The sequence below is a fragment of the Channa argus genome, chromosome 10, assembly GCF_033026475.1.
Source record: "Channa argus isolate prfri chromosome 10, Channa argus male v1.0, whole genome shotgun sequence".
NCBI classification, from domain to species: Eukaryota; Metazoa; Chordata; class Actinopteri; order Anabantiformes; family Channidae; genus Channa; species Channa argus.
The window spans coordinates 23,331,434-23,349,355 of NC_090206.1; the positions used below are offsets into that span (position 1 = coordinate 23,331,434).

General features: G+C 42.0%; 2 protein-coding genes across 3 annotated transcripts; one reads left to right on the forward strand and one right to left on the reverse strand.

The window, feature by feature from the left end:
* The first annotated feature begins 154 nt into the window (after positions 1 to 154).
* Positions 155 to 8,019, forward strand: fgf2 (fibroblast growth factor 2). Its single transcript, XM_067519517.1, has 3 exons — positions 155 to 1,023; positions 3,415 to 3,518; positions 5,465 to 8,019. Exons 1-3 carry the CDS (start codon positions 846 to 848, stop codon positions 5,648 to 5,650), a joined length of 468 nt encoding a protein of 155 aa, XP_067375618.1. The 5' UTR covers positions 155 to 845; the 3' UTR covers positions 5,651 to 8,019.
* nudt6 (nudix (nucleoside diphosphate linked moiety X)-type motif 6) lies at positions 6,088 to 17,894 on the reverse strand. 2 transcript variants are annotated; one of them, XM_067519512.1, is made up of 5 exons: positions 17,496 to 17,894; positions 16,228 to 16,431; positions 10,534 to 10,589; positions 7,555 to 7,609; positions 6,088 to 7,231 (listed from the first exon to the last, which is right to left on the reverse strand). In XM_067519512.1, exons 1-5 carry the CDS (start codon positions 17,746 to 17,748, stop codon positions 6,846 to 6,848), a joined length of 954 nt encoding a protein of 317 aa, XP_067375613.1. In that variant the 5' UTR covers positions 17,749 to 17,894; the 3' UTR covers positions 6,088 to 6,845. The 2 variants fall into 2 exon arrangements, with proteins under 2 accessions (XP_067375613.1, XP_067375614.1); XM_067519513.1 differs by lacking the exon at positions 17,496 to 17,894 and adding an exon at positions 16,637 to 17,203.
* Between the last annotated feature and the right edge of the window lie 28 nt (positions 17,895 to 17,922).

A 17,922-nucleotide genomic window follows, 5' to 3' on the forward strand; every position in this document is an offset into this window, starting at 1 on the left:
CGTTCGGAGAAAGCTGGGAGTAGCAGGTAAAGTCTTTCACAGTGAAGACATTTTCACTAGGCCTGCTGGCAACTCTACTTCACATTGTTGTTTTCCTTTTTTTTTTTTTTTTTTTTTTTACCCATGAATAGCACTGGATGAATCACTAAAACGCTGGCTGTCTTTTTGCGTCTCTGTCCTTGCTCTTGAACAGGCTGGATGAATGGAAACACTGGTTCTGTTCACATGGTTGCTGCTGCTTTTGGCTCTCCGAAGGGTCTCAGTGACACAATCCAAGCTGCGCATCCCCCTCTTTGCCCTCCCCTCGGTTCTGAACTTCTGCGGGGTTGGCTGGCTAAATTAGCGAGCATTAGTGGGCGTGTGTGTGTGTGTGTGTGTGTGTTGGTGCTCCTAGAGCGCATGCGAACTGAGGCCCAAAGGGGAGAGTCTTCCACACAGATCTAAGCCAGCTGCCCTGCTCTAAACACCACACTGCAAGAGGAGTGGAACACAGGGGGAACCTGCGTGCATCCCCCCTACCAGTGTGTTCAGACTACGCTGGTAAAGCAGCTGGCAGCTTTACAAACAGCAGACAGGCAGCTACAAATGGTAGATTTAGACATTTGTTGCTAGTTGAGGCTCGTCTACGAGGCCTCGTGCTTCAGACTCCCAGGACTCAAAGGGCACTTGCTGCCCTGAGAGGGGGGTGTTCGAGCAACCTGACCTCCAGGGTTAAGTAGAATCAGCCCGTGGAAGAGGGGAGGAGGGAACAGGCAACAGTTAGTGGGAGGTAGGAGGCCACGGTGGGGCTTCTGCGCTGCTTAAGAAGGAGACGAAGCAGTTGCCGGAAAGCGGGAAAAGAGGAGATGGCCACAGGAGAAATCACAACACTTCCCTCCACACCTGAAGACGGCGGCAGCGGTGGATTTCCCCCAGGGAGCTTCAAGGATCCCAAACGGCTCTATTGTAAGAACGGGGGCTTCTTTTTAAGAATAAGGTCTGACGGGGGAGTGGATGGAATCCGGGAGAAGAATGACCCCAACAGTAAGTGCTTCCAGTCCCCTTCTTCTTGCTCTGCACAGCACACAAAGCTTCTTTATGTTCTTATGAAAATGCAACAGAGAGGAAGAGTAAAGAAAAAAAAAAAAAAAAAGGAGGAACGAAGTGACTTTTTCCAGCTCACTGAGGTTTATTCTCCACTTGTAAACACTACGGCCAAAATGTGTGTAGGTCTGCTTCTGGAAAGTATAATAACCCCAGAGAAGTATAGCTCATATTTTCTTAATCAGCGGGAACTTTGATGGAATATGCCTCATGTTTTTAATGTAGATCATCATGCTGAGTCACAGCCATTGACACTGCTCACTGCGGTTTACATCACATAAGACAGTACAACATGGAGTTCAATGCTAGAAGGAGATAATTCCCGATTTAAAAGTCCCTGTCAAAGGCAAAGATCTCATGCCACTAATATATGGAAGAACATATTTTCATCATAATATACTATTACCACCCATCTGTATCTTGAATAATTTTATACGTATTTACATTGTGAGACGTTTCAGGCATTTTTATTTTCTTCTGAATGTCGGCAACTACTGATGCCGGAACATTTACTCCAGTTTGTCCTAGACTACTGCAGAAACCCTTAGAGCCTTAAAAATAACACTTTACTTTTAAGTGTGTTTCATCAGTAAGTGGGAGGAGAGGATGGGGGAGATTGGGGGTTTTTTTTCCCCCAAGTGTGGAGTAGAGCTGAAGACACAGTGTGAAACCTCAACCTCAGATCAATGTAGTTTCTAATATGGGTTCAAGGAGCTAGTTTTAAAATAATTCAGCCATTATTTGTGAAATAACCTAATCTTGTTTAGATGACATAAGTATTAAAATTTGCATTAAAAAGTTCTTGTAGTAGTATCATGTGTATCTATATTATGAATTATGCATCATTTAGCTTTTTACCCGATTGGGTTCTTTGTCGATGGGACCTGATCCACGTTTCATCACTCGTCCTTTTGCTAAAGCTTTAATAGTGTTGCCAACGTTACTGACAGACCTACCACTTGTTTTTTTATTTATTTATTTATTTATTTTACATGGGAAACAATTCAGTTTGTGTTCTTTGCAGCTTCCCATGTCTAAGCTTTATGAGAACGATGTTGCACAGCAAAAATGAAAGTAATTATTACTCTTCTTACAGATACTGTATCACGACGAGAACAACTCAGCCAGACATAATAATAGGAGACATCGCAGCACAATCAGACAAATTATGCCTTTTTTTTTTTTTTAGGAAAGAACACCTCTTTGATCTGGGACACAATCCATCGAGGCCTCAAGCTTAATTGTAGACAGATGTGTCTCTATCTGACGTTTTAACGTGGATTAGTTCTGGACAGATCTGTTAATGTAAGGGGCCTCCTACTTCCTTTTTGGTGGTTTGGCTTCATTTAAAGTGTGCTCTGTTGGCAGCAGCACCGGCCCTACAAACAATCCGAGGGGACTTTGACGTATCTGTGAGCTGCCTGACCCACAGCCAGCACCTTCTGAGCAGTGTATTGTAATGCTACTGTGTGTAACTTTTCTTCATGTTGCCGTTGGTATCAGGGGGGTTTCTTTCACTTTCTGCAAATAAAGTATCAGCTGTCGTTAACTAAGACGCAAAGAAACCCACAACAGCGATTCCCAACACCGTGTTGTGTCAGAGGCATCACTCAGAATGATATTTGGTCACTACCTGTGAAGCTCCTTGGACCCATTTAGCCTCTTTTAGCATGTTTTGGCTTTATGCTGCACTTACCAAGCCTGTTTTCAGCGGCGTCTTGGTACAAAACGTGGCGCCCTGCACAGCCTGGATTGATTTGGCAAGTCGACGGATTTCTACGTTGGGGCAGTTTCAATAGATCTACTGCAGTTAATGTTGTGAAAAGGTTCACGTGGAGGAAATCCCGATTACAGTAAGGGATGATTAGCCCCCTCCAAACATACACAAGGTTGCCAAGGAAGTGTTTGAACAATGATGATGCCGTCCTCTATGTGCACGCTTTGGTAAACAGCAAGTGTATGTAAAGCCTACATTTGTTTTTTAAGGTGCTGCCCCCTAAAGGCTAAAAAGCAAACAATACAGCTTTAACCGCTGATATGAAATTATTTCTGAAAACATTTGCCACTGTTCGATATTGAAGAGCAGTATACGTCCCTTGTTTTTTGCAATATTAGACAATTCAGAAATCATCCCATCTCCTTTACTGCTGCTGCGATATGTTGAAATGCTTCATGTTTCATGAGCTTTTGGCTCTGCTGTGTTGCAAAACAATACCACCTTCTACCATTGGGTCTGAAAAAAGGTGTTCGTGCAGTAAACAGCCTCCTTCATCTTTTTTTATGAAATGTATGTTTTGCACACATCCAATGAACGTTTGCGTTTTTCCACAGTAAAGCTTCAACTCCAGGCAACCTCAGTGGGGGAGGTGGTCATCAAAGGAGTTTGTGCTAACCGCTATCTGGCGATGAACAGAGACGGGCGACTGTTTGGTGCGGTGAGTGAGCTGCCTTATCATGTTTCCATTAACAAAAGCTACACAGTTTCTCTTTTGCAAACAGTTCTGAGGTTCCTGTAAGTGCAGTCCCATGAAACCAGAAGGTAACATTTCCTGAAACATCTTTAACACCAACAGTAAATGTCTTCAAAACAAGTCAAATTAATTCAATGCTCCGTCAGAAGCAACATTTGAAAATGCTGCGTTATGGAAACCAAAGGCTAAGCAGTCGTCAGCAGAGGGAAAAAGTTAGATTGGCACTTTTTGTCAGTTATCACTTATATAATAATAATAATAACAATACAAAAAAAGAAGGGAGCTCAAAATGTAAAAAAAAAACAAAATATGATTCAGCATATAATGTATTAGAAGATGTGCCTGTAAATCACCAGATGTGAGAAGATGCAACTTATCTGCTTTGGTGAAACACTTGGTTTGTACAGTAGCAAACACAATCAGAGACCTCACTACTGAACATGTCGATTACATTCAGGCCCATGAAACAGCAGAACAGGATTTGTGCAGTACTTTAGATGCTGGTTGTAGAGGGGCAAAGTATTTGCAGGCTTCTAGCTCAGGAAACGCGATACGGACAAAGGTATTTTCAGAGGTGCACTTAGCTTAAATGGGGGAATGAGGTTTGTAGAAAAGGAGAAATGAGTGAGAGACGTTGTGGAATTGGCCTAAAAATGAAGATTTAAGCAGGAGCGAAGGTTAAAGATGAGATATTCCATAATGCGCTTTTGTAAAAACCACCTTATTAGACCCAGAGTGTCTGCAGCTCGACAAAGTGAGCAGATGCACTGTGGTGCATGTGGGGAGAGTTTACTGGTGGTGTGTGTTGGATCAGAACCGGTGCTGTAAACTTTGGAAATTATCCGACGCCCTGACCTTCTGCGGGTGGCCGTGTTTGGCTGTTCGGATTATCAGAGGTTTCATGTGTGTGAAGGAAAGAGATCAGCATCAAAACCCTTTCACACACACACACACACACACACACAAAGACTCTCTGCACGTAGGTGTTGTAATTTAAAAAATAGCCAACACCAACTTGGCACAGCTGCTGGTCTGTTGCCCCGGTGTTGTAGTTTACGGCAGCGTGGGAAGTGTTGGCGACTAATGCGGTTTGGCGAAGGCTCATTCGCAGTCCACGTAACTGGCGAGAAGCGTTTCCTCCTAATGAGAAGCTGCAGCAGCGACGTGCCGGCCAAGGCTTCGCTCAGCTCCTTTGTTTGTGTGCAGAAAATAATCAGAGCAGACCCACAAGACAAAACCCATTACAGGGATATTTTCTTCTTTGAATCGTTTCAATAAGTTCGGAATTGACTTGGTGGCACATAAATAATCTAGACGTCATCTGCTGTTAGAGCCTGTTGGATTTTTTGCTAATAAAAGTGTCAAATATTAAACCTCTCCTAACACATCGAGTGATATAAAAATGTATTGTGCTCATAAGATCTGTGACAGCCTGGATGTATTTTAACGTCCTTTAGGGTTAAAATGTGTATATCTTTCTTGAAATTAACATCATTTCCAAGCACCTTACATAACTATTTAAATCTTATTTTTGCATTATTTTCAGTTATCACTTTGGGTAATAACACACAGTACCTCCAACTGCTAATTGCAAATTGAAAGACAATGTCTTCTAATACCTACATAGCTGTGCAGTCATGGTAAACTGAAGAAAATAAAACAGTAGGCTTTGCAACAACTTATTAAATATAATCAACAATTAGTTTGACCTCAAATCATGAACATAAGGAAGCAGCACAGTGGAAAGATAGAAATGCACATGTAATGTATTTATGCATAAGAACTATACAGACTAAAGGACCTTTGTTGCATTTCTAGATTTTTAGGCGCATTGAGACGTTATGTGTTGTCTGAGACAAAGGCTGCACATTTAACGTATTGGTTTTTCCTCTGTGTCTCTTTCTCTCCAGAGACGAGCGACGGACGAATGCCACTTCTTAGAGCGGCTTGAGAGCAACAACTACAACACCTACCGCTCCAGGAAGTACCCCAACATGTACGTGGCGCTGAACCGCACTGGCCAGTACAAGTCTGGAAACAAAACCGGACCGGGTCAGAAGGCCATTCTCTTTCTTCCAATGTCGGCCAAGTGCTAGTCCGGGATTCGATTGAGAAATATTAACGTCTGAGCGGAAACGACAAATAAGAAGATGTGACGGCAATGAAGACAGTTTTCCATCGACGTTGCCCAAAACAGCTGTGATGCTTTACGACTGTTATACTCTAATTATTCTTTATTTTTTATCTGTCTGCTATTAGTCAGCTTTACTTTCAAACCGTGCCACACACTCACACATGGAGGACTCCCAGTAAAACCTTTCAGCTCAGATAAGCCACTGGGTCTCCCCCCCCTCCCCCCGCCATCCCGAACTAAGCGTATAGTCCTGTGCTCTTGAGCAAGGCACTTCAGGAAAAAGGCACCGCAGCGTAGTTTGAACGATTTACCTGAGCCTTTCTTCCCTGACTGATTCCACGCAGCCTCGATCTGGTATGTAGCGCTTTTCTACGCTGTCCACCGTTTTTCACTCAAAGCGCTTTACACTGCTTGTCATTCACCCAGTCGCACGGGGCAACGCTCACTGGGTTTCAGTGTCTTGCTCAAGGGCACGTGAGCGGAGGAGTCGGGGATCGAACCAACAACCGCGGGATCGGTGGACGACCGCTCTACCTTCCTCTGCTTTTTAGCAGGGTTTAAAAGCTGGACAAAGGCCACACTGGGTTGGATTTGGTTGATCGTCGTCTCCCAGGTGAACAGGACTGAGCAGGATCCTGAGTTACAGTAACTTCACACCTCACGTTTTAATCGATACCAAATTTTGATTGACTCTAGACGATTCCTGACAGTTACCAGGTCTGTGGATTTCCTGAGCCTCTCCTCATTTTCTCATAAAAGTCCGTTGATTAGACGTCACGTCGGCACCGAAGATGAACGTGGTGAATGACGTTCGATTCCATGACAGGCAGTTATCTTGGAAAACAGGGTCAGCGAGGCGATTCACAGTAATACTGGATTCATTCATACTTACAAGGATACAATTAGTTTAACTCAACACTGATCGTAAAGTTAAAATAGCAGTTTTCCTAAAAGTGCGTTTAAAAGTTAGCGGCTCACAGTGATTCCTGCCTAACACGATTTCCAACATGGCTGAAAACCGTTTAAGTCTCTGCAGTCTTGCAGGAACGACAGAGAGACAGTTTTAAAACCACATAATAAATGACGAAGTTCACAGCCGTATCTCAACAGTAACAGTAGTTATCAGGTAGTGTGTCAAGTCCAGTAATAAATACATTTTAAATATGAGTAACCAGTGAAGGAAGTTGCCTGTGGTACAGCTGGTAAAACCTCCCAGAGTAGATGGCTGGAATCTCCTCCATGCTGAGGTCGATCTCGCCGAAGCCCCGTTCCAGCCCGTGAAGCAGCAGTCTGGCAATGCGCGCGGTGATGGGCGTGGTGTCGCTGGTCCTGGTCAGCTCTGCGAGGTCCAGCCACTCGCAGCGCAGACACTCCCGAGTGCAGAAGTTGATGTCGTAGGTGAGCGGGCGGAGTCGGCAGATCATGTACATGTCCGACATCCCGAAAGCGCCGGGGTGGTTGTGCTGCTGCCGGACGCTCAGCAGAGACCTGAACTCAGAGCGAACGCCGGTTTCCTCAAAGACTTCACGGACGGCGGTGGCACCTGAGAAACAGTCATAACACTAAGCGGGATTCGTGGAAGCATTCGCAGATCCCGACAGACAGGAATAGACTTGCAGACTGGTATTTAGATGAGGGGAAAGGGGGAAAATACATATTTTTGTAAAGATGCTGCTTTTTGGGTTGGGTCATGTAAATAATTTAAAAGCTGCTTATAAAGTTAGAAAACATACATTTTGGGGAAACAGATACGGTTCTTGCATATGAATGTATATGTATCACCTGTAAGCATTTCACTACAACCTTATAGTTTATGGCTAAAGGTACTGTATTAGTTTCTTTTGCTCCGTTGAGCGTGAGACTCACCGATGTTTTCTCCTGGATCAGACAAACCACCGGGGAACTTCCAAGCATTCGTTGTCTGAAATTCAAGAGCACACTTAAAATTTAACGCCAAGTGGGACAGATGGATGGATGGATGGATGGATGGATGGATGGATTAATAAACAGGAAGAGATGTTTAAGAATCTTAACATTTAGTGCTTTAAACTTAGTGTATCACTCTCTGGACTCTTTCACCACTTACCCTTGATATTTAATAACAGTATGCTGCTGATTAAATTATGATGTCAGTGTTGTATATATATTTTTGTAGTTACTTAAAAGAATTTTTATGCTATGCTCCGAAACGCTTTTAAATATAAAAATGTTCCTAATTTTGCAAACACAAATGCACTACACCATTTATGTTTGTGTATTGTCAAGAAAATGTCGTATTTTTTGGAGCGGTATCACCTAGTAGGATCAAATAAAGTGATTTTTGGATCTCTAGCCAGTGTGGTTTTTCAAAATAAAATGTCTTCTGTCCATAGAAGCCCTCAGAGCTGAATGTTAAAATAATAATCCCAAGGGTTTGCTGGAAGGATGTCCACCATATGCAAACTGGTCACACCGCAACTACCAAACAAGTATGTGGAGCAGATGTCATTGGAGGATTAGTCAAACCTTCGTATTCATTATATCATTCAGCTCCCCAGTGAATTAAATTACCTTTGTTTTTCAAGGAATCTCTTGGTTTTGTTTTTTTATTTTTGTCTTATTGAGGTAATGTGAGAGCAGTAATGTCCGGGTTGCCTTTGTGGAAGTTTGTAACCCTTCGTGAGGTCTGAGCTGGCTCGGTTTGCCAGAGACCGACTGCTGCCAAGGGCCAGACTGTTACTGTATAAAGCCCATTTCCAGTAAACAGCCTGATGGGGGGGGAGGAGGAGGAGGAGGAGGAGGAGGGAGGAGAGGAAGAGATAAAACACTTGCCACACTTCCAGGCCACTAAGTGTTTCCCTCTGCTATTGGACAACAGCCGTCAAGACACATTATACCCTGTGAGCCATCCTGCCTGGGACACATGGTGCATGTTGTGTGCAATGAAAGGCCACGAACCAAATCCACTTAAATCCCGTCAGTGGCAGTGTGAACTGGTGATCGTGTGTCCCTTCTTATTTTATTTCCACCAGAACCGCTGAGAGGCTGGAAACAAATAGGAGTTAGATAAAAGTCCTGCCAGGGATTTATTTATGACGTATTGTCCATTTGTTTTGTTGAATTGACATGTGCCTCTAATGGTACGTGTGGAGAGTTTGGGTTTTAATCCCGCAAAGTAACATTTAAAGATGATTTCAGTCTTTTGAGATTTCTGCCTCTCCTTCATTACACTGCGAGGGCGTCTTTGTGTGTGCAAATCACAAAACTTCAGCAGTTAAAAGCAAAACTCCCCACATTCCTAAAGTCCCCAAAAGGAGATTTAGAAAACAAAAATGTCTTTTTTTTTTTTTTTTTTAGGAGCAGCCCTTTAAGAGCTATTAATTATGAATTGATCAACAATGAATGATTCCCAAAAGAATTTCCAGCAGACGTTCAAACTTTAAAATGTTTTTTGTACATTTTTGATTCCTACTTGTGAACGGCTCTTTTCATAACCAATCATGATACTGACCCACTGCCGTTTACCTTATTAGATCTCAGATGCTCGACTCTGCGGGTTTGTCTGCATTGTACATCTTTTCCCTTGCTGCCTGTGTCCCAACTTTTAGTAACATCTTTCTGGCATCAAATTTATAATGAGCCAATATTTTAAAAAGAAAAATACAATCATATGTCTCAGTTTCAACATTTGACATGTTGTCTTTTAAATGTTTCCACTCAAATAGAAGTTTTAAATGAGTTGCAAATCATGTTGTTCTTTATTTGCATTTTATACAACATCCCAACTTTTGTGGAAATGGGACTGCTGGGACTTCAAACAGGGCGGCATGGGGGGGTGGGGGGGGGGGTGACTAGCGCTGCCACCTTACAGCTAAAAGGTTGCAGGTTGAAATCCTCAAAATTGCCCGTGAATGGGACCTTGAACGGTGTCGGCCCAGAGATAGACTGGCATGTACACTGTATGTTCACTGTCCAAACTCTTTAAAACACATAATTCTTGTGCGGAGCAGAAGCAGTTGCATTTACCACACGTAAAAAGGCCTTTGCATGTTGCCCCGTTGGTATCAAGTTGAGTTACCTGGTATTTCCGAAAAAACATCTTTCAAATGGCTACATCATTGTGCAATCACTCAATTTAAATTTGGTGGCAATCCCATTAGGGCTAACTGAGAACGCAAACAAATGTGTGTGGAAAGGGTTTAAAAGAGGCCTGTTGTAAGTGAACCTAATAAGTGGAGCACTACAGCAGGGCTCTGTGAGAGCCCACAGAAACACACTCTCACAAACTTGTTTGAGCGCATTCAGCTCATGTAAACACAGAGTTTGCTTGAGGTCAACTGATGTTGTGTGGAGCTATGTTAAGTGTGAGGGGGGGGGGCGGAAGGTCTGGGAGGATTTCCACCCATGTTTGGATCAACAGAGGCTGCATCACTAAATAAATAAACTAACTACCGACATTTTTAGCAGCAGCAGCATCATAACTTATGGTTCATTTTTCCTTGGAGGATGGATGAGTCAGTGAAATTCTCCAATAAATTTCTGAATCATCCTGCAGCAGCTGGTGAAATACCAACCAAATACTATTTTTACGACCAAAATATTTATTTATTTATTTTTTGCAATTCGTCATTCTACCAAGCAACTGGCTTAGATCGTTATCACTGCTCTGTGCTCATATTTCACTTTTACATTTACGACATCTAGCACGTCTATTGTCAACTTCTTGTAAGTGGATAAATCTACTCAGAGGAAAACAAAAGAAAATATATTTGACTTACGTCAGCATGTTCTACGTGGAATAAACAGTACATATTATGACCTCAACGAATGTAATGGAATATGTTCAGACAATGAAGTGACACATACCTTATTTCTGTCTTGAACCACAAGAACTTTTCCATTGGACTCATCTACAACTGCACCTGGACAGGGGAAAAGAATGACAAAAAAAGTCTCTAAATATTATGCAAGCATTTCTCCGAACTACTTAAGCAGGTCCATATTTTGCACTTAAGTACTGTAACAGCAATTTGAAAGCAGAGCTTTTGGCAATCTAGCTCTAATTTACGTATTAGGTTGGACACTGAGGCAAAGGTCTGGAGCTGAGCCTCATGAAAGGGTCTCAGACAACACAACGGCCTTCTTGTTCACTTCATATTTTCTACTAAATCTCTGCTAACGAAGATTAATCAGGCCTACGGACAAACCAGTCCAATAACTGACAATAATATCGCTATCTAACAAAAGCTTATTCCACTTCACAAACTGTTATGATGATGAAAAAAACTTTTAAAAAAACCTCTATAAACTGTAAAAGAGTGCTGCTCGATTTTCATGCAATACTAAAGAAGGAAGGGGACTGAAGACGCTGATGCTCCGAGCAGCAACCAATGTTTAATTTTTAGCCACTGGGGGGCAGCAAAAACAAGATGTAACTTCAACACTTTGGAGGCGCATAACAAAGCTGCCAATTTGAGAAGCTAAAGAGTGAGATATGTCCAACAAGTTAACAAAACAGAGCCAATGTCCTTAAAGTCGCCTTCACTCATAACGAACCTCTTCTTTTGGTCCTACTTTGGGTTGTACATGTATGTAAACAAACGCCATTAAACCTCACTCTGCCTTTCCTTTATTAAAATCAATCTCTGCCTCTGAAAAACTCCTCCAGATGACACGTCATCATGTCAGATGTTATGTCATCTTGCTGCTCACGCTATGGAGTTTGTAACCATGATCAAGCTGCTTTTCCAGAGGCCCCACGGATGAGATCATCTTAACTCCTACTGATGAAAACCTCCTCCGGGTGATGTCATTTGGAAAAACTTTTTTAGCTAGAGGCGGACAAATATTTTAATATAGGGAAGTCAGAGGAACGTTTGAAAGTATTAATGTCCATTTGCACCCTAAACCAAAGCCACAGACAGTAAGTTGGGAATAGGTGAAGTGGCCCTTTAAAGAGCTAGTTGACACCTTGGCCTATCAGCTGTTTCACCAACAATGGAGATAATATTAATGAGAGCGCTAGAAGCACTGATAGATGCCATAACGCTCAGCAGATCCCACAATAACAGCCTTTGCTATGAACTATGAGCAACTTTCACCTACTTGTGCAACCTGCTATAAAAATGGAGATTATAGCTATAAGCAGCGGACAAATGTGTATTTTTCCAAAAGCACGGACTACATACGCAATTCTTCCTGAGGGGAAAAAAAAAGCTGCAGTTGAAACACAGAAGTCACAAACCTCAATATTAGAGGTTGTGACATAAAAGGTTATAGGGAAAAGCAGCTTTTCCTACTTTGTTGAGTAAATAGAGCCCGAGTGACTCAAATATACTCGCGAATGTTGTCAGCCATTTAACATTTTTCTGTCTGAGCAGGTAGTGACTAAGAGAGGCAGCTATGTGCAACTGCTGCTGCTGCTGTCAACAGCTCAGGAGGAGGATGAAGAGGAGGGAAAACAGGCCACTTTTCTTTTCTGTTTGCTGTGTCTCACCGACCGGAACGGGCCTCCTTAAATGAGTGTCACAGATGTGTAAAGAGGGATGGGGCGTCCTAAAGGCCTGACTTGGACTTCCAAGTGGAAATTTATGTCATCCCCGATCCCTGTGCCATATGGCGCTTCACAGGAGGAGGCCTGCTTGCTGCCAGGGGAGGCTATCATTATGTAGACTTCAGGCCAGGAAACAAAATGCTCAACGGGAGCAACAGGGGAAAGAAAAAAAAAAAAAAAAAAAAGGCCAGGAATTATGAGACAAAAAGCCCATAAGCCATCACCAGAGGGGAACTCTGGGTTTGGTACCCAAGGGGCTGTTAATAACTTAAGGTTGATTTCTTTTTGGTCATGTTTTACATTTGCTTCTCCTATGACTTTATGGTTTTACAAATTACAGTTTTACACTGAGAGTTACTGATATCTCCTCAGTATTATGAGGTCGGCTGCTTTTAATGTTAAGCTATACACAAATTACTCCATGTCCGACAAACCAGTGAGTAAAAGAACTGAATAATATTCCTAAATAATCATTTCAAACTAAATTCAGTGTCCTGATATCATTTTGCTTTTTAGCCTTCGTCAAAGAGGCTTAAGACTGTTGGTTGTAACACAAGACAGCACTGAAATATGAAAAATGGGATAACAATAGTTCAAAATACAGTTATTAAAGGTTCCATGAGTCACTATGCAATGATGCGAACCATTAAACACTCCTTGTGTTTCACAATAATGATGTTAATTAGCGTATGTATCAGCCAAAAATTATTTCCTTTATTTTAACTCTTGTTACGGCTGTATGAGGAGCAGCTTATTCAGCCTAGAGACACAGGGTCTTTATTTCAATATGACCCGGCCAAGTATTCGCGGACACTTCAGAAGGACAAATGATTGAAGGAATGGGAGGTTGGAGCCATGAACGGCGTCTTACTGGGACTGAAAGATGAGAAATTCCTGTATTTTGCACAATTGGATCTTCTTGTCATACATTTGGCTAAAATAGAGGAAATGTACCAGTCCGGCCTCCAGTTCAGATTTTGACACCTCTAATCCGGGAATCTATTGTTTATTAAGCACCGAACAATTACAAGTGCCATTTTTATCCAAAAATGTAAAGCTTTATACTCTTCTGTGACAGGCTAGATGAATTCTTATTTAGTAACATAAGGCTGTCGGGGATTAAGCACTCAGACCAAGCATCTAAGGAAAAATAATACCACAATGTAGAAACACTTTTTTAAAAATAGGACACTTTCAAAATGGCTCATTAGACATCAGCGAATATGATAGTATTTGATTATATTTTCTGTTATCATGTTCATACCTGATAATTTGATGCTCATGTGGTTTGACTTTAATACTTAATAATCTGAATGCTAACATGCTGCTGGCCTGGGGATCAATGAAGCTGTACGATTAAACTGTATTGTGTTTTATTGTTATATTACGGTATCTGACCCTGAAAATGACTAAGAACTAGACATTTTCAAAGTCATGTAATAAAGTACAATATGTAGGTACGTTGGAATGTATCAAAGTATAAAGCACCATGCAATGAAAGCTGCAGTGTGAAGATAGTGCTAATGTGAGATTCTGGTTCAGTCCTCTCTTTTCTGTTCAGCTCTTCCTCTCGCTGCTCTCAAACGACTTTGCTTCACTTGGTAGCCACCGTTATCAAATTACAATAAATATTCTGCTAATAACCTTGCTAAGTCGCTGATTGGTCAGTAGAGCGAGCCTCGCTCAGAACACTTTAACAAATCTCTCTGCACCACTGCCAGTGCTGTTCAATGACTGTGTTACAGGAGGCTATCGCTGCAGATCTCCACATTAAGATGAGTGGTGCAGCATATATTTCTATTAAACGAATGTGAAAACAGTATTGTACAGACTGACATGATGACTCCTGCCCCTGTAGCTGCTTTACCTCAATCAGTTTTACTATAAAATATAAACAAAGAAGCAAAGGCTTCAAACAGTTTTTCAGCTAAGCTTTGCTTCATTTCCAACAGTCTACTTGCCTTATAGTTGATTGAACTCTTCAGTTAGATCCTGCTGTAAACACACTGTGAGAGCTGTGCAGCACAGTGAACTTACAGATTGAATCAGGAAGTAGCTCTGTACTTCAAGTTCAGACTGGTTTATTTGTCAAAATGCAATGAAATGCTTATAGATAAGAAGGAACCAATCAACTCACTAATAAAAACAAGACAGTAAATAAAAAACCCTCAGTATATATATGTGTATAAGGAAAAAAAACATTGAAATCTGGCTATATACATGTGCAAGGTCCACAGTGTAAGGGCCTTATCAAAGTGTGTAAATGTCTCTGTGCTCAGTCATTGTTTACTCCAAATTACTACTTTTGACATTTGGCATCGGGCTGAACAGTTTAAAAGCCTTTTTGAGCTCCTGCGTCCTTTGCCCCAGATAACATGTTTGCAAATTTACTTCCAGTGGAGTGCTTGTTTCTGCTGTCCCTGTAATGGTGTTAGTGAGTCCCACATGTTGTATCGGCCAAAACCAAATGCAATCAGTGATTAAAGTGAACTGTGGGGCACTGGATGTTCTAGCTCTTCGATCTCTGACGGCTTATCAGATATCTCACATCTGACGCCCAGAGTACTTTCCACTCAACGCAGCGTTGCACTTTCGGCCCGACTGTGTGTCAAACTAATACAGAACAAAGGACAAGTACCTATTTCATATTCCTGACCTTAGTTTCATCATTGTTTGCGAGGAGGGCAGTCTGGCAACAAAAAGGGAAATTCTGGACCCCGTTCCTCCTGGAAGGATGCTCTGGACATGTTCTGACATGATACACTTTGCAAAAGGTAGAAAAGGCACTCTGCCCTCTGCTGGACAATCAGGATCGTAGCACACGAGATCAGCAACTCCTCCAGTGGTTGCTCTTCTCTGCACACTCACAACTCCCAAGAAAGAATTTCCATTTCGTCAGCGAAACAAGCCAGAATTGAAAAGTGCACAAGAGCCCGACTGACAAACAACCTTAAAATAAAAATGTAAAAATCGTGGTTTACACCTGCTTTAATTTTTTGTGTGTGACTATTCTAATGGCAAATGGTGTTACGTCTTTTATGTTTAATCATTTCCAAAACCTCGTCTTGATCTGTTCAAACTATAAAGATGCTCATTTTTCAAAGATGTGAACGTTCATAAATCAATATAAAATGCTGTTGAGCAACAAATTTATCTACCAATTGTTTTGTGTTGTTTTTAAATGTGGCTGTGTCGCAGTTGTCCATGAACTGCACAGGTTGTGGTTTGTTTCTTAAGTTACTTTTGGCAACATAACAAATTGTCCCTAAACAAGACACCTAAACCCCCGAGGAGAAGCAACTTTATGCATGTGCAGCTGTCCAACAACAATTTCCCCATTGGGACCAATAAAGTGCATTAAAATATTAAATATTAAAATGGAGAATCAGGACAATAAGTAATACTTCACAGCTGTAACACAACATAATGACAAAACAAAATGATTGTTGCTTTACACATCTGGGATAGAAGTAACTAAATCAAAGAATTATGTTTGTGCAGATGCCTCAGCAGTCCACATAAGATCATCCTTAACTGGAACCGACCAGGTTTGAATAATCTTAAGGTGCCAACTCAACTCGCCTTGTTTCTCTTTCCACGGTGCAAAGGCTTTGGATAGTACCTGCTCTCTGTTACTATTTTAATACCACCGTCGTTGAGGTTTTCCCACTGAGCTGTGGCAAAACCAAAAGGTAACGTGAAAATACTGTCTTGCTGCCTTCAGCCTCTTCTGTATCTGACAAACAGCCATATACAGAGTCTAAAACGGGCCTCGTTCAATATTGTCCCTTTTCCATGGACATCACTGCAGCTTCACTAAAGAACGATAAGGCAGGACTATATTTGCAGTGAAAAATGAAGCTCTCTGTAACAAAGGGGAGCAGAGTGGGGGTGGAGTAAAGCCTGTACTATGCAATGTAAAAGCAACTTTACTTTCCAACTTCTTTTCAGAATGTAGAAAAAGGTTTGGAACATTTATTAACATTCACAATGAGCTTTTAAATTACCTGCCACTCCAACTTGGTGAGTCGCAAACCCTGGCAGCTGGCTTTCTCCTTCTCCCAGCCAGAGGACCAACACAGCGCGGTCGTGTTTGGCGTGGTGGAACGTGAAGCCGTGAGTGGAGGCGGCGGCCGCACATCGACTGAGTGAGATGGGTACTCGAAGCCACACTGCTACCTTCCCCTCTGCTCTCCACCGGACCAAAGACTCTGTTGAGTACACAGCTGGAATATCAACAAGTACACAAGCTTTTTGCCGATATATGTTTCTAATGACTTCTTTTGTCTTTTCACCAACTGAATTCAGATAGAGAAAAATGCAAAACATCAACTTTTTGAATTCTTAAAAGTCGCCTGTGAATACACCTAACACAGGGCACTAAAACGTGGTTTAGATCATGAGCATTTTTTTTACCTAACATAAAAGACAGTATCATACAGTAGATCAGAGATTTCCAACCCTTAGAAGATGGTATCTTCTAGCTTCTTATTGATTGAACACACCTGATCCAGGTAATCAGAGGTGGGTAGGTTGGAAAACAAGCAACGTTCCCTGAAATATGATGCATTCATGTGCAAAAGTGGAGGTGATATCAAGACTAGATGTTTGTCAGTTTAAGGCGTTATAATCACAACTTTAACATTGATTGCAAATAGCTAAAAAAACAAAAACACTGGTGTAGTGAAGTAAGAGGTAAAAAACAAGAAAAGCAGATGCAAAAGAAGTGTAAAATGAAAATACTATACACTCATCTCAAACTGTATCTCTGAAGAGATTTGTGTACAAAGTATTTTTTTGATTAGCTACTATTAGGAAGGAAGGGATCTTTTTATGTGGTACCTCTGCAGAGCTTTGGATTGGAGACAGTTTTCAGAATGCACAATGACAATGTTATGCTCATATTTAAATGTGTAGTTATGTCACAGATGCAACAGTGTTAATGGTGTCTTGTAGGTCTATGTGGGCTGACACAGACACAAAGGAAATGTACCTTTCTGCACATTAGCAGGGAGCAAATCTACTTTATCAACGCACTTATTTAAAAACTGTCAAATGGTCTAAAACCACGAGGATGCCGTACTTCACGCACACGCATGTCCTATCGGGGTTACGTGTTTTCTAGCACTGGACGCCTTTCAGCACATACACGATCCCGGTCAGAGGTTGCGGCCGCCGGTTAATGATTTGTGGCTTCATACATGGGGAAACCTGACTTGTGCTTTGGTTGTTTCTCCATCCAGGCTCACGTGAAGCAGGATTTAGCGCAACGCACCTCGCAGTAAACCGCTGAAAGCACCTTCGCTGATATCTTCCGGTAAACCGGTGTCAGTCAGGTCCACTGTCACTCCACCGAATCGGTCCACCTTCCCTGTCAAACCACGGTTCCCCTCAACCCCGCGTAACTGGGAGCGGCTCGATGCGCACCACAACTTACGGACGACTGTGCGTGCGAGACCGGGCGCTTTGCTACAAAACCTTCCTCTCACCAGTGGGAAACGTTTGGAAAGAAAGGCACAAACAGCCATGACATAGCCACAAACAAACCGTCTAAACGCAGAGAAGTGTTCCGTTTACGTCAACATCCGTCCAGGAAGTTGCATAAATACCGTAACGTTTTGTAGCAGTGCTAGTTAGCAACACTGTCGAGCTAGAAACAACAAACTCCATAGGTCTTAGCTATGAACGTACCGCTAAAGTCT